Source organism: Dama dama, chromosome 29, assembly GCF_033118175.1.
Source record: "Dama dama isolate Ldn47 chromosome 29, ASM3311817v1, whole genome shotgun sequence".
Classification (NCBI taxonomy): domain Eukaryota; kingdom Metazoa; phylum Chordata; class Mammalia; order Artiodactyla; family Cervidae; genus Dama; species Dama dama.
In genome coordinates this window covers 14,822,849-14,838,080 of record NC_083709.1, presented here as the reverse complement: position 1 = coordinate 14,838,080, position 15,232 = coordinate 14,822,849, and the positions used below count along the sequence as shown (strand labels likewise).

General features: G+C 43.3%; 1 protein-coding gene across 1 annotated transcript in view; it reads right to left on the bottom strand.

The window, feature by feature from the left end:
* GALNTL6 (polypeptide N-acetylgalactosaminyltransferase like 6) overlaps positions 1-15,232 on the bottom strand; it is a 1,397,085-nt gene that overhangs the window by 223,797 nt on the left and 1,158,056 nt on the right. The window contains exons 5-6 of the mRNA XM_061132206.1: positions 14,372-14,557; positions 8,813-8,996 (exon numbers count right to left, since the gene is read on the bottom strand). Coding sequence (XP_060988189.1) covers positions 8,813-8,996; positions 14,372-14,557 — 370 coding nt within the window. The remainder of the gene's footprint in view (positions 1-8,812; positions 8,997-14,371; positions 14,558-15,232) is intronic.

Below are 15,232 nucleotides of genomic sequence, written 5' to 3'. Positions count from 1 at the left end.
CGACCCTGGTGGCAACTCTTTAGAAGTCTCTCTACTCCCATGTCAGAGGGTTACAGCTCCCTTTAATTGCGAGGAGAATCTTATCCCTTTGAGCATGCCCTAAGCTTCCCAGCTCCGGGCTGTAGGACCAGTCCACAAGGATCTGTGTTTGCTGCTTACACCTCAGGGCATCTGCGGTATTTGAAGTGCCAACCTTGAGGTGCCTACCAATGAGTCATGGCCTTTGCTGTCTGTGTCCTGAAGTATTTCTCAGCCAGGTCGCTGGTGGAGGAGGTACTGAATTCAAACTGATGTGTCTGCAGACACAGGGACTTTTGAGAGAATAAATGGACATTTGTATCCTGGGGACTTCCCCGGTGGCTCAGTGGTAAAGAGTCCACCTGCAATGCAGGAGACTTTGGTTCGATCCCAGGGTTGGGAAGATACCCTGGAGAAGGAAATGCAACCCACTCCAGTATTCTCACCTGGAAAAGCCTGTTCCATGGGGTCGCAAAAGAGTTGGACTTGACTGGATGCCTAAACAGCAACATCAGTCCTGTGAAGCTTTTTCACTCCCAGGGGCAGATACCATAATTTTTAAAATTTTAGAAATTAGTGGTATGTAAAGGTGGAAAGTAGAGAATGTCAGTCTTGGCTAATGATGGTGTACAAGAAATCCATTTACAATGTTCACAACTCTACGTTTCAGAAGCCTCTGGGTACTTGTTGGAGGTCTGTCTGCAGAAGACTGGCAGGGTAAAAGTACTTGCTCCAAAACTGAAAGACAGAATGGAGGCGGATGCTGAAGTACACAGCAAAACTGCAAAATTGAATGGACTGCTGAGCTGACTGTGAGCACTACTCCAAGGAAGCATGATCTCTGGAAACCAGTGCAAATTTCCTAGAAATTAATTTTATTTTTATGGTTGACAGACTCACATATTAGGGCCTGAGTACCTGACATATTAGGTGATGTGAAAAGACAAGTCATTGGAAAAGACCCTGATGCTGGGAAAGAGTGAAGGCAAAAGGGGAAGGGGCTGACAGAGGACGAGATGATTGCATAGCATCATCCATGGACTTGAGTTTGAGCAAACTCTGGGAGACAGGGGAGGACAGAGGAGCCTGGCGTGCTGCAGTCCATGGGGTTGCAAAGAGTCGGACACAACTGAGCGACTGAACAATAACAAAAGTTTACTCGGAGAAACTGGATATATGACCTGTCCTAGCTATTTTTCTTAAAATTATTTTGGTATTTAGAATGGATGGTAAGTGTGTTCCCAGAAACAATTCTGGGATTAATTACCTTATAATATATTGCAAAGAGTTGGACATGACATAGCAACTGAACAAGAAGAACAACACTGTCCTAATTCTGTGTATATGATTTTGATTCCTGTTTCTTTTCGGAAACCTTGCTTCACGAGAGAGATTAGCCACAGCGCTTGGGAGCAATAAACATCCTGCATTGCAAACCCCATTTTGCCATCTCACAGAACCTCTCACAGAATCTCCATAAATCTCGGTTTGCAGTGAAGGCATCTCTTATTTTATCTATGAAGTGACTATTTCAAGAACATTTTTACAGCGGTCATTATTATTAGTCCTTTGTCCAATTCTCCCAGTTAGGGGAAGAAGAAATTAATATGCAATGTTGATATTTCTATTTTGCATTTAGGGTTTCCCTAGTGAATCAGTCCTGGTAGGCTACAGTTCATGGGGTCGCTAAGAGTCGGACACGACTGAGCGAGTTCACTATCCCTTTTCACTGTCATGCATTGGAGAAGGAAATGGCAACCCACTCCAGTATTCTTGCCTGGAGAATCCCAGGGACGGCGGAGCCTGGTGGGCTGCCGTCTATGGGGTCGCACAGAGTCGGACACGACTGAAGTGACTCAGCAGCAGCAGCAGCAGCAGGCTCAATCAGTGGAAAAGAATCTGCCTGCTAATGCAAGAGACAGTGGTTCGATCCCTGGGTCGGGAAGATCCCCTGGAGGAGGAAATGTCAGTCCACTCCAGTACTCTTGCCTGGGAAATCCCATGGACAGAGGAGCCTGGCGGGCTACAGTCCAGGGGGTCCCGGAAGAATGAGACACAAATTAGCCACTGAACAACAACAACAACCGCCTGACATATTGGGTGGAATATTTCACACCATCCTCGTGAACAGGTTGGAGAAATTGAGTTTATAAAAAATAGAGCATTTACGTGAATTGGCATGAACTTTCAAGGATTCTGGAGGACCTGGAGGATGTGAAGAATAAAATTGGAGATATTTTGCCTGGAGATGAAAACAGTTTCTTTTTCCTCCCTTTGGAAGCCTTGATGCGCATGAATGGTTGTTCAGCTGCTCAGTCGTGTCCAAGTCTTTGCGACCCTACAGACTGCAGTACACCAGGCTCCCCATTCCTTCCCCATCTCCTGGAGCTAGCTCAAACTCATGTCCATAGAGTCAGTGATGCCATCCAACCATCTTGTCCTCTGTCATCCCCTTCTCTTCCTGCCCTCAGTCTTTTCCAGCATCAGGGTCTTTCCCAGTGAGTCGGCTCTTTGCATCAGGTGGCCAAAGTATTGGAGTTTCAGCATCAGTCTTTCCAGGGCATATTCAAGGTTGATTTTCTTTAGGATTGACTGGTTTGATCTCCTTGCAGTCCAAAGGGACTCTCAAGAGTCTTTTCCGACACCACAATTCAAAAGCATAAATTCTTCAGCTCTCAGCATTCTTTATGGTCCAACTCTCACACCCATACATGACAATTGGAAAAACCATAGCTCTGACTGTATGGACCTTTGTGGGCAAAGTAATGAAAACCGTATGAACAGGCTTGAATGGTAGCTGTTTGCAAATATTTGTTTAACAGGTATGTCACTGGAGAGGAATTAGATATTTCCTGTGTCTCAAGTGGGACAGTTTGGGCTGAGGGAGGCAGATTTTCCTTAATCCAAGGGAAAAGATTTGTGTCAATCAGTCTAGTGGAAGGGACCGGCTTTTGAGGTAGCCAATATGACTGTTTTGATGAGTTCAAGAAGAGGCTGGTATTCTGTTTGGGACATTGTCTAGAGGCTGCATGCATTAAAGGCAAGTTGGATAAAATTATTTCTTCTGGTCCTTTCTATACCTTCAGATGCTGAGATAACATTGAAGAAATGTTAGTGGTCAGAAATCAGGTGTATGTCTTTCCCTTTGTCACCATGACTAAAGGAGCGTATTATGTTTTGTCACACAGAAACGACTTCAATTCCTAAGTCCCTGCATTAGAGATAAGCCAGGAATGAGGAAACTTGCTAAAAGCCATGGATAACAAGAATTACCTAAGAGCTAAGAGCATTATGCTTTGATGTAAGCCACCAGGAAAGGAAATTATTTCATTTGTTTCAAAAGACAAGAATATTTATCAGATATGTCCAACTAATCAGAATTGTGACTGCCAGATAATTTAAACTGTGACTATTGCACTGTCTCTCATATTCTAGCAGAAGTTTGTCTGAAAACTAGATCCCTTTTTTTAATATAAATAATTTTTTTTCCCCTTAGAACTCAGATTTATCCATGAGATTTCCTTTTCCTTCCTACTTAGATTGTTGAAGTTCTTGAGTCCCAGTTTAGAACGTTGATAGATTTCGAACTCTTCTAACTGCATAACCTATATTAATAAATACCATTTATACCATGACCCAGAATCATATATGCATTACACAAAATTACATATCTGAGACAATACCTGTACTTATGTACTGATATAATACTCTGAAATTTGCAATTCAGTTCAATTAATTCATTGTTAAATACTATTCACACCACCCTAATTTCACATGATTTACAGGTTGAAAAATACCACTGTAACTGCTAGTTGGAGAAGACTCCAATAATGGTAGAATCAATGAGAGAATTCAGATCTTGTCATTTAGGACGTTTGATCCACTTGTGCAGAAGATAAGCTTTGCATATATATTATCAGAAAGGTTTTGGAATTTGAGATGCATTTCCATCTTACTCTTCAGTTCCTTTCTTCCTGACTTTTCTGCCTGTTTCCCCCTGCCCCTATCCCCAGTAAATCCTCACAGTAACCAGCTGAAAACATGAAAGACTTGAGAGATGTGTAGATAGACCACGTTTCTGCTGTGTGTCTTAAAGCTTTCACATCTAGAGAAGTGAGTGTTTGCCGAAAGCATATCTGTTTATTCATACATTCACTTGGCCACCGAGATAATGGGATTGCAGACACACTGCTCAGAGCTGCATGGATAACTAAGCATTTACTTATTATTAGGAAGGCAAATGCAGTTTCCAAGATCAAAGTGGACACTTCCTAGAAGCTACATTTATTGCAAAAGGCTGAAGTGCCCGCCTTCCCAGGAATCAAAGGGACTTCAAGCAGAAAGACAGGCTTACATTTGACAGGATCCCGTTTTTGACAGGATGGCAACCATCTAAGTAGGTGACAGGATCGAGAGTTATTTAATTCCAAAAGTTAGCAACGCTGCCAGCTCTGGGGTTAAGCAACAGGCCTGATACTGTGATGGCCACAGTTGGGGTCTGCCTGACAAAATTTTAACTGTCAGTGCAAGGACTGAGGATAATTTTAGAATTTTCACGAATTGAGATTACTTTGATAGTATCTTGATCCCATGCCTGCAGAAAGCAGGCTATTTCAGAGGAAGTAAAGTATTAATGAAATACATTATAACCCAACCATGATTACAGTATCTATTGGAAGAGTCATCTTGGATGAATCCTTGCCCTGAAACACAGCGACCTTGAGTGGCAGCAACTAGACCATGGCTAGTCTACCATCAGTTGCCATCTACTAAGAGTTCTACTGTGTTTGTAGTTGTTGTTGCTCAGTCAGAAAGTCATGTCCGACTCTTTGCGACCCCGTGGACTGCAGCACACCAGGCTTCCCTGTCCTTCACTATCTCCCAGAGTCAGTTGAAACTCGTATCCATTGAGTCAGTGATGCCATCCAGCTACCCAACCACCTTATCCTCTGTCACCCCTTTCTCCTCCTGTCCTTGATCTTTCCCAGCATCAGGGCCTTTTCCAATGAGTCCGTTCTTTGCATCAGATGGCCAAAGTATTGGAGCTTCAGCTTTAGCATCAGTTCTTCCAATGAATATTCAGGGTTGATTTCCTTTAGGATTGACTTTTTTGATCTCTTTGTGGTCCAAGGGATTCTCAAGAGTCTTCTCCAGCATAGTTTGAAAGCATCAATTCTTCCTGGATCAGCTTTCTTTATGGTTCAACTCTCACATCTGTACATGACCACTGGAAAAACCATAGCTTTGACTGTTTGGATCTTTGCTGGCAAAATGATGCCTCTGCTTTTTAATATGCAGCCTAGGTTTGTCATAGCTTTTCTTCCAAGGAGCAAGCATCTTTTAGCATCCACTGTGTTAAGAGGTTTTTTTTTTTTTTTTTTTTTTTGGTATCCTCCCACACCCACTTGGCTTTGAAACCCAACCTAAGTCCCATTGCTAAGACTTTCAGATGGTTACCTTCATGGACTTGTGAAGATCATCTCCTAGAAACTCCTTCTCTTGGATTACTGAAAAACTTCCCTGGTAGTTTTCAATATCCTTGAAATATTGGCTGGAGTATTTGGAAGAGTAACAAAGGGCTTCATTATTTCTTCTCCAAAACTGTCTAATAATTTAAGAGTCTGAAGAGGCGTCTTTCAGAAATTCTGGGTACTTAATTAATGAGTGTGCTTCATAGACATTACATTTCTATTAATTAATGAGTGTGCTTCATAGACATTACATTTCTATTACAATAGAATAGCTTTTTTTTAATAATAAAATTTTTTGTTTATAATAGAATTAGCTTTTTTCAGGCTAATGTCTTCTGAGATCCCCCTTGTCCTTCTAAGAGCTTATCTTTCTGGAGACTATTAGAATCAGAGGAACCATTTTCCTGATATTTATCAAATGCTTACTGTAATTTAAAGCTTGAGTCACAGAAGTCAGTTTTACACTTGCGAGTTTCTCTTCTGCAAATGTTTATAGCCCATGTTTTGATGAAAAGGCAGTATTGATTTTTTTGATGTTAAATTGTGTGAGCTGTTTATATATTTTGGATATTAACCCCTTACTGGTCATTTCACCTGCAAATATTTTATCCCATTCTGTTGGTTGTCTTGTCATTTTGTTGATGGTTTCTTTTGCTGTGCAGAAAAGCTTTTAAGTTTAAGTAGTTCCCACCTGTTTATCTTTGCTTTTATTTCCTTTGCTTTAGGAAATGGATCTAAAAAAATATTGCTGCGACTTATATCAAAGGGTGTTCTGCCTATGTTTTCCTATAGGAATTTTATAGTCTACAGTTTTATAGTCTTACATTTAGGTTTTCAATCCATTTTGAGTTTATTTATTTGTTTGATATGGGCCATGTCCATCTCTTATTATTAGCACTTACAAGCAGTGTGAAAAGTGATCTTAACAAATAAGTGAGATTTACCACATTAATCGTATTGCTTGCCTCAGGTATTACTAAGTATTTGGTTGTGAAGCTGGACTCTATGGGTTCTTTACTTTGGCATTTATTGAGTTTATTTTTGTATATGGTTTTAGAGAATCATACAAATCAACATTAAAAAAACCAAAAAAACTAATTTAAAAAAGTGGGCAGAAGACCCTAATAAACATTTCTCCACAGAGGAAATACAGATGGCCAACATGCACATGAAAAGATGCTCAACATCACTAATTGTCAGGGAAATGCAAATTAAAACCACAATGAGACATCACTTCATGTCTGTCAGAGTGGCCATAATCAACAAGACCACAGTTAACGAATGCTGACAGAGGTATGGAGAAAAGGAGGCACTTGCTTGCGCACCATTGGTGGGAATGTGAATTGGTGCAGTCACTGTAGAGAACTGGGGGGGTTTCTCAAAAAACTAAGAATAGAACCACCACATGAACCGGCAGTTCCGCTCCTGGGTATATGTTAAAAACAGACAAACAAACAAAAACACCAGTTGTCCAATGTTCACAGCAGCATTATGTATAGTAGCCAAGATATGGAAGCAACCTGTGTCCATCAGTAGATAAGTGGATCAAGAAGATGTCTCCATGGTATGTGTATGTATATATACAGTAGATGATCTACTCCGGGTCTATCATTTGGATTGAATTCCCCAAGTTTAAGTTCTGGGAGCGGCTGCTCAGAAACATGACCTTCCTTTATACAGAAGCAGTTCCCAGCAGAGATGGAAAAAAGTGAAAGTGATAGTCACTGAGTCATATCTGACTCTTTGCCAACCCTGGATGGTGGCCCACCAGGCTCCTCTGTCCATGGGATTTTTTTTTTTCCAGGGAAGAGTACTGGAGTGGATTGTCATTTCCTTCTCCAAGGGATCTTCAGGACCCAGGGATAGAACCTGATTCTCCTGCATTGCAGGCAGATCTTTACCATCTGCATATTTTATATCATTCCCTCATACTGTAAACAAAAGTAGAGTAGTTCATTTAAATAATTCTTTAGGGCAGCGACCCCCAAGCTTTTTGGAACCATGGATTCATTTCATGAGAAACAACTTTTCCACAGACCTGGAAAAGGATAGTTTTGGGATGATTCAAGTGCATTACATTTATTGTGCACTTTATTTCTATTATTGTTGTGATACATAATGAGACAATTATACAACTCACCATAATGCAGAATCAGTGGGGACGTTGAGTTTGTTTTCCTGCAACTAGACGGCCCCACCTGGGGGTGACAGGAGACAGTGAGAGATGAAGTATATTGCTTATGTCCAGTCTACTCTGAAGTGTCATTTTGGTTGCTGTCCCTGCAGAAACCCTGCTTCACAAAGATAGGATTTTGGAAATGGAAGCAGGCTTTTTGGTGCTTTTGTGGCAATCTAGAATATTCTACCTAGACTTTAAACCAGAAAGTATTGTGATCTGAAGTGATGTCAAACATAGTTTTAAGGCCGCCATCATTTGTGATCTCAGGTGGCAAAATGCTAGCAATGAGGAGCAGCTGTAAATACAGATGAAGCCCCCCTCACTTGCCCACTGCTCACCTCCTGCTGTGTGACCCAGTTCCTACCAGGTCATGAACCAGTATTTGTTCCTGGCCCAGGGGTTGGGGACTCTTGCTTTAGGGAAAAGCATAAAGAACAGAAGAGTTGATGCTTTCAAATTGTGGTGTTGGAGAAGACTCTTGAGAGTTCCTTGAACTGCAAGAAGATCAAAGTAGTCAATCCTAAGGAAATCAACCCTGAATACTCATTGGAAGGATTGATGCTGAAGCTCCAATACTTTGGCTACCCAATGCGAAGAGCCAGCTCCCTGAAAAAGACCCTGATGCTGGGAAAGATTGAGGGCAGGAGGAGAAGGGGGCAACAGAGAATGAGACGATTGGATGGCGTCACCAACTCGATAGACAAGAGTTTGAGCAAACTCTGGGAGATAATGTGGGACAGCCTGGTGTGCTGCAGTCCCTGGGGTCACAGAGTCTGGACAAGACTTAGTGACTAAACAACAACAACAGGAAAGAACAGAGGGAACTGAAATGAAGAGAGAAGCTCTAAGAGAATATCTGAAAGGGGCTATGCCTCCCTTCTCTTTGCATTTGCTATGAACTCTTCTTTTTCCTGATTCCACATTGCACATGCCCTCTCATGCTTAGAAAGTTGGAGAATGTACTCTGGCCACCTTATGATTTTGTATACCCTGTAGGTCTGACCTTTCCCCAATGTCTTGTATACTTTTGCCACCTGTTTTATTCCATTTCATTAGAGATAATTGTCCTGGTGGGTCTCCAGTTGACACACACATGCCCCAGTCACCTACCCCCTCCCCCTCAGCTCCCCAGGCTGCTACTCACTCAAAAGGGTCACTGGGGTCCGCCCTCTGCAGCTCTGGTGGGATGGGGATCCTCTTGTAGTACATTTCCCAGTCGAAGGCACCACGCATGGCATCCCCGGCTTGCGCCTCGTACCCAAAGTGATTGTGGTCGATGACGTCGATCATGGGGCAAACAATGGTCTTGTGGTTTAGTGCAATTTGGTCTGAAAAGTGGAAGCACAGAGTAGGAAGTGACATGCCTGCCTAGGTCGTCCCTCACTTTTCTGCAAAGAGAAGCCCTTCCTCACCCATCACCCTTGAAGCCTGGTTCCCTGTTGTCTTCAGAGCACTTTGCAGTATCTCTGAATGCTGGGCTTGACGTGCTGGGACCTTGATCAGGTGCAATTAGTGTTGTGGTGTTTACTTTTAAGAAAGTGATGTCCCAGAGAGACCTGGAGAAGTCCATTTAACTCTACTTCTGTCACATTTCTGCTCTGACCTGTCCCCAATCTGTCATTTTACGGTGCCTCCAACATGCATGAGATATAAACACTCCCTGTGTTCCTCTAAGCATGCGGCTAGAGCCTGCTGAGAGAATACTGGCCTGCTTTCTGGAGCATCCAAAATGTAAATATTTAACTTCATGGTTTTTTATCGTCTAATCTTACAGTGACCCTGATGGCTGTTCCTCTCCTGTCCCCCCAAATGCTGGGAAATGGCACATAGAATTCTGTGCTCTCAGGCTTGCCTGAGATTTCACCAAGTCCTAGTTTTGCTCTGTTGTTGTTGCTACTGTTCTTTAATATAGGCTTTGTTCATCAAAGCTATACAGTTTTTAGTTAATAAATTTATTTATTTTTAATTGGAGGATAGTTGCTTTATATCATGTTCGTTTATGCCATAGGTCAGCATGAATAACTATCTAGGCATACCTATGCCCCTCCCTCCCACCTTCTACTCTGTCCCAGCCCTCTAGGTTGTCACAGAGCATGCGTTTGAGCTCCCTGCATCATACAACAAATTCTACCTGGCTGTCTATTTCACGCATAGTGATGTATGTTTCAGTGCTACTCTCAATTCTTCCCGCCCTCTCCTTCTCCACTGTTCTCTCATCATATCCAAAAATATATTATCACACCACTGCTGCTACTATTAAATTCTTGAACAACTACTAATATACTTATGCTGTTTCTGTTCCTTGTTTAAATTGGAGAATAACTGCTTTACAGAGTTGCATTGGTTTCTGCGGTACAACTAGGTGGACCAGCACTCTCTCTATACATATATTCCCACCCTCTTGAACCCCCTCCCACCTCCCCATCCCCCTCCCAGGTCATCACGGAGCACACCGCTGAGCGCCCTGTGCCGTCCCCCCGCTCCCCACCAGCTGTCTGTCCTACAGATACATGTGTGCTCAGTTGTGTCTGCCTCATCACAACTCCATGGACTACAGCCCACCTGTCTCCTCTGTCCATGGGATTCTCCAGGCAAGAATACTGGAATGGGTTGCCATTTCCTCCTCCGGGGGATCTTCTCAACCCCAGGAACTGAACTGGTGTCTCCTACATCACACGCACATCCTTTAACACTGAGCCACCACATGATAGCGTATATGTGTCAGTGCTACTCACGCTGTTTCTAACCCTCCTAGCAACCCTGTGAAGTGGCTCTAATTATCATTCCCAATTTTCATATGAGGAAACTGGGTGCAAAGAAGTTAAGTAACTTGTCCAAGTTTGCTTGTGTTTTGAGAACACTCACTAGGACGCAACCCCCGCTTAATGGTCCAGTCCTAAAGCCTGGGGTCCGTCCAGTTGGCCGTGGTGCTTCTCTGAGGCAGAAAGGAGACTTATTCTCCAGTTTCAGCCTCAGATTCTCCCTGGTAGTTGTTATTATGCCAGATGTGAACAGCCAGCGCTGGAAACGGCACACACGTGTACTCTGGTTCACCTACAAGAACTACATGTGAAGTATTGTCTTCTCCACAATGTGTGTTTCTTCAATATTTATTATAACAAGCTAATACTGTCAGAGAGATTGAGCTTTTAAGTGTTAACACCAGCTTTCTGGTTCTTCGGAAGACCTTTGGATGTGGCATGTGGAATAAAACACACTTAAATATCTTTAAAAGAGAAAAGACGTCGTGGAGAAATAATGAGGTCTGACAGTTTCCACATCATTATGACATTATAATGACAGGATAACATTATTACTGTTATCCTGATGACAATAATGAGGAGGACATGGGGATCACAGAATCCTGTGGAAAACCTCCCCTCCAGATCTACCTGCCTTCCATTCACTCATTGATTTGTTCATTCATTCATTCATAGTTTAGTAGTTATTCATGGAGTAGAAGCTACATGCCTGTCACGCTGCGTGGTTCTGGGGGAGCCACAACCACAAAACCCCCTGTGTTCATGAATGGAGCAAAGAGAATCCGCACGCATAGTAGATAACTAAATTACATAGTGTGCTGTGCTGTCCTTAGTCGTCAGTCTTGTCCGACTCTTTGCGACCTCATGGACTGGAGCCCAACAGGCTCCTCTGTCCATGGAATTCTCCAGGCAGGAATACTGGAGTAGGCAGCCATTTGCTTCTCTAGTGGACCTTCTCATCTCAGGGATCAAACCCGAATCTCCTGCATTGGCAGGCAGATTCTTTGCCGTTTGAGCCACTAGAGAAGCCTCATATGGTATGCTAGATGGTCATCAATGCGATGGAAAGAAAACAAAACAGGGTAAGGTGAGTGCGGCATGTGGAGAGGGGTGTGATTTTATTTTATTTTTGATTCTTTTTTTTTCAGTATATATCTCATTTTTTTTTCTTTTTTTTTTTCATTTATTTTTATTAGTTGGAGGCTAATTACTTTACTACAAGTATACTATCAAGGATGAAACAGACCACCAGCCCAGGTTGGATGCATGAGACAAGTGCTCAGGGCTGGTGCACTGGGAAGACCCAGAGGGATGGGATGGGGAGGGAGGCGGGAGGGGGGATTGGGATGGAGAACACATGTAAATCCATGGTTGATTCATGTCAATGTATTTTTGATTCTTTTAGCTTATTAGGTTTGGGTCCTTGTCTTTATCTATTTATTTATTTGCTAGACAAGGGGTTGCAGTCTTAGCTAGTGTGGTCCCAGGAGGCCTCAGCGAGCCTAAGGTCACCTTCATCTTATTTAGTTATTTAGTAGGCAGAGAGACCCTGCCTCCCACCCCCAACACCTTCAGATCAGTCCCCACCAAGGGCTCTCTATGCACCCTTTTTCACCCGGGAAAGTCTTACAGTGGGTTTTCTCTTTCACTAAGTGGTGTTTCCCCATAGATGTCTTTGACAGAGGAGATCTTCGCTGCTGTGTCCAAAATATTTCTTCTATCAGCTCTGCTGCTACATGAGTATTAAGGTTTCAGTGATGTTCTTCAATCCAATTCAGAATCAGGTTGACTTACAAGTTCCTTGACCAGGAAGGAGTCCCAAGGTGACCCAAAGAGAATGAGTCTGTGAAATTAACTGTCAGCTTTCCTGTCAAATTTCCTCTCAGCTCTCATCCGGCCGCTCTAGCTCACGGTGAAGGCAGTTTGACTACTTTTTTCTAAGGATTGTGCCTACATTTCAATTTCCTGGGATCAAACAAACAGACTCTTAATGGGAAATTGAAATTCAGGTATAATCCCAGGGTGAGAAATGAACCAAGAAACCGTGTGATTCCACTTGTTTTTTTAAAATTTTTTTCATTTTGAAAGATGTATCAAGATAGTGATAGAGGAAAATAAAAAAAGATAGCAATCCTGAGCTCAGATCATGTCTTAACCATCAGGCCTATAGGAAATGAAATGCTTTAAAGGGAAAAAATGAGTTTCTCTTTATTTTCTGTCTTCCCCCCCTCCCCCTCTTTTTAGATGCATAAGAACAATCAGAGCCTTGATAATTGGCTTTTAGGGATTGCTTTGGTTCATAAATAATTAGGCCTTGTGCTGACTTCCTTGCCTATTCAACACCTTACAGGCCAAATTCAGTTTAAGGGAAGCTCATGGCTACTGATGAAACTTTAAATTGCTATGTCCTTGGACAAGGTACTTTTAATTAAAGGCTCAGAGGATTCTCTGACCGTTAGGAGCATAGATACATCTCTGTGGATTAGGGTGGCCAGGCGGTTGTTTGTCAGAGAGGGGGTGGATCTGAGATATGGTGGGGCCTTACTTGCTGATCATTTCCTGTTTCAAATCCAACACAGTTTCAATTGATTTCCACCCCACCCGCATCTTTTACTAATGGAGCTTTCCCAGTTCTGCCTGAAATCCTGCACAATTGTCAATAGCAAGTGATTCTTTCTGAGGCAGCTATTGTGAAGGCGGTTGTTACTTGCTTTAGCTCCAAGACCAGGGATATATTTACAATAAAAGTTGATTTAGTGAAATCTGGAGGCACATAAAAGAACACAATGTGCAGACCACGATCTTTTTAGAAACACATTTTTTCTCATTTTACAATTTATTCCTTAGCTACGACTGGGCTTTATCTCTGTCTTTATTGTGAAATTAAAGAAATATTAATAGTAATGCTTGGACTCAGCTTCACATAGCTTTTCTAGTTTGAATGCATTTCAGGACTTCGGTGTTTTTAACAATTCAAGTGTCTGAGAGTCTTCTCGTGATCATTTAAGATGTATCACCTGGGGGGCAGCTCTGTGTGTTTGAGGGGTTCTATGTGAATGTAAGGGGTCATATATTTAGGCAGCTAGGCTGGAGCCAGAGTGGAAAAGAGAATAGCCTTATAAATCCTGAGAAAATGTCAGAGTGATTACACTGTGACTGTATTCTGGGGGCTGAATGCTTTTTTCATTGCAGCATCAAAGCAAGTGTCAGTTCAGAGATGCTCTCAAGAATTGCAGGAGGGCCGAGACAAAGTTGGTGACCTGTGGACTTATTAATGATGTGGAGCTTTACATGACGGTAGTGAATAATGAGGTTTGTTTTTCTCTTAGGAAAATGAGCAGCTCTCATTTCTTAACAATCCTGTAATAATTGGTAAACATTATGTGTGTGTGTGTGTGTGCACGCGTGCGCATTTTAACCATACTGTGCTTATGTGTGCTAAATTGCTTTGGCCATATTCAACTCATTGCAACTCTGTAGACTGCAGCCTGCCAGGCTCCTCTGTCCATGGGATTTTGCAGGCAAGAATACTGGAGTGGGTTGTCATGGCCTCCTCCAGGGGATCTTCCTGACCCAGCGATCAAACCTGCATCTCTTCCATCACCTGCTTTGGCAGGTGAGTTCTTTAGCAGTAGTGCCACCTGGTAAGCCCACTGTATTTGTAGGTAGTATAATAAACACTTTTTCCTTTTAGTGTTTACTCAGTGAATGTCTAAGATAAGAAATCGAACCTTTTCAAACCAAAGTTAGATTGCATTATCTAAAATGGCAATTTCAATTGTGGTTTTCTAGTTACCTGTAGTTCCCAGCAATGGTTAATAAGATAGCGTTCAGGGCTCCCGCTGCAAACCCCATCGAAGGGGTCTCCAGCCTCCATCAATGGCAGACTACTTAGAAGCAAACCCCTCCCGGCCTGGGCCCAGGAGGCTGAGGGCACTCACCGAGGAGCGGGGGCAGCCAGTTGACGTTGACCTCACAGTGGGAGTCGAGGAACGTCAGGACCTCGCCTCTGGCCATGGACGCCCCCAGGAGTCGGGTCCGGATCAGCCCTTCCCTTTTCCTGGTGCGGACAATCCTCACTTTGGAAAACCGAGCCATGTACTCTTCCAGCTTCTCCTTCAAGTGTTCTGGGAAAGAAGACAGACACAGAAGGACACAGAACATTAGCTACAGCAGACCGACTCCAGGGCGTCTGTGCAGAGAGCGTGCTTGCAGAAAGCCGGCTGAGGTCCTTTCTCTCCTCCCTTCGTCCTGAGGGGAGAGACGCGGAAGATCCCTTGCCTAGGGGTCTCTATACTTTACAAGTTCCACTTGTTGTTGTTCAGTTGCTCAGTCGTGTCCGGCTCTTTGCGACCCCATGGACTGTAGCCCACCAGGCTCCTCTGTCTGTGGGATTCTCCAGGCAAGAATGCTGGAGTGGGTTGCCGTTACCTCCTCCAGGGGACCTTCCCGACCCAGGAGGGGAACCTGCATGTCCCGCATTGGCAGGTGGATTCTTTACCGCTGAGCCCCCAGGGAAGCCCACGGGTTCCAGAATGCTCCATAAGATGCAAATACTCCCTTTTGTGTGGACAAGGACCAGCCAGCGCTCCACCCCAAAGTTGCTGTGGGTCTGGGACCCCGGGCTGTAGCCTGGCCAGCCTGCACCGAGGTGGGAATCAGCCCTGGGTCCCTGCTGGCCAGATCAGGTGACCGTTCCAGCACATGGGCTTTTGCCAACTAGAGGGCCCTTGCAGCAAGGCTTTGCATAGTGTTCTCTGTATTGAAAATAGTGCATATAAAACCACAGGAAAGAAAAATAT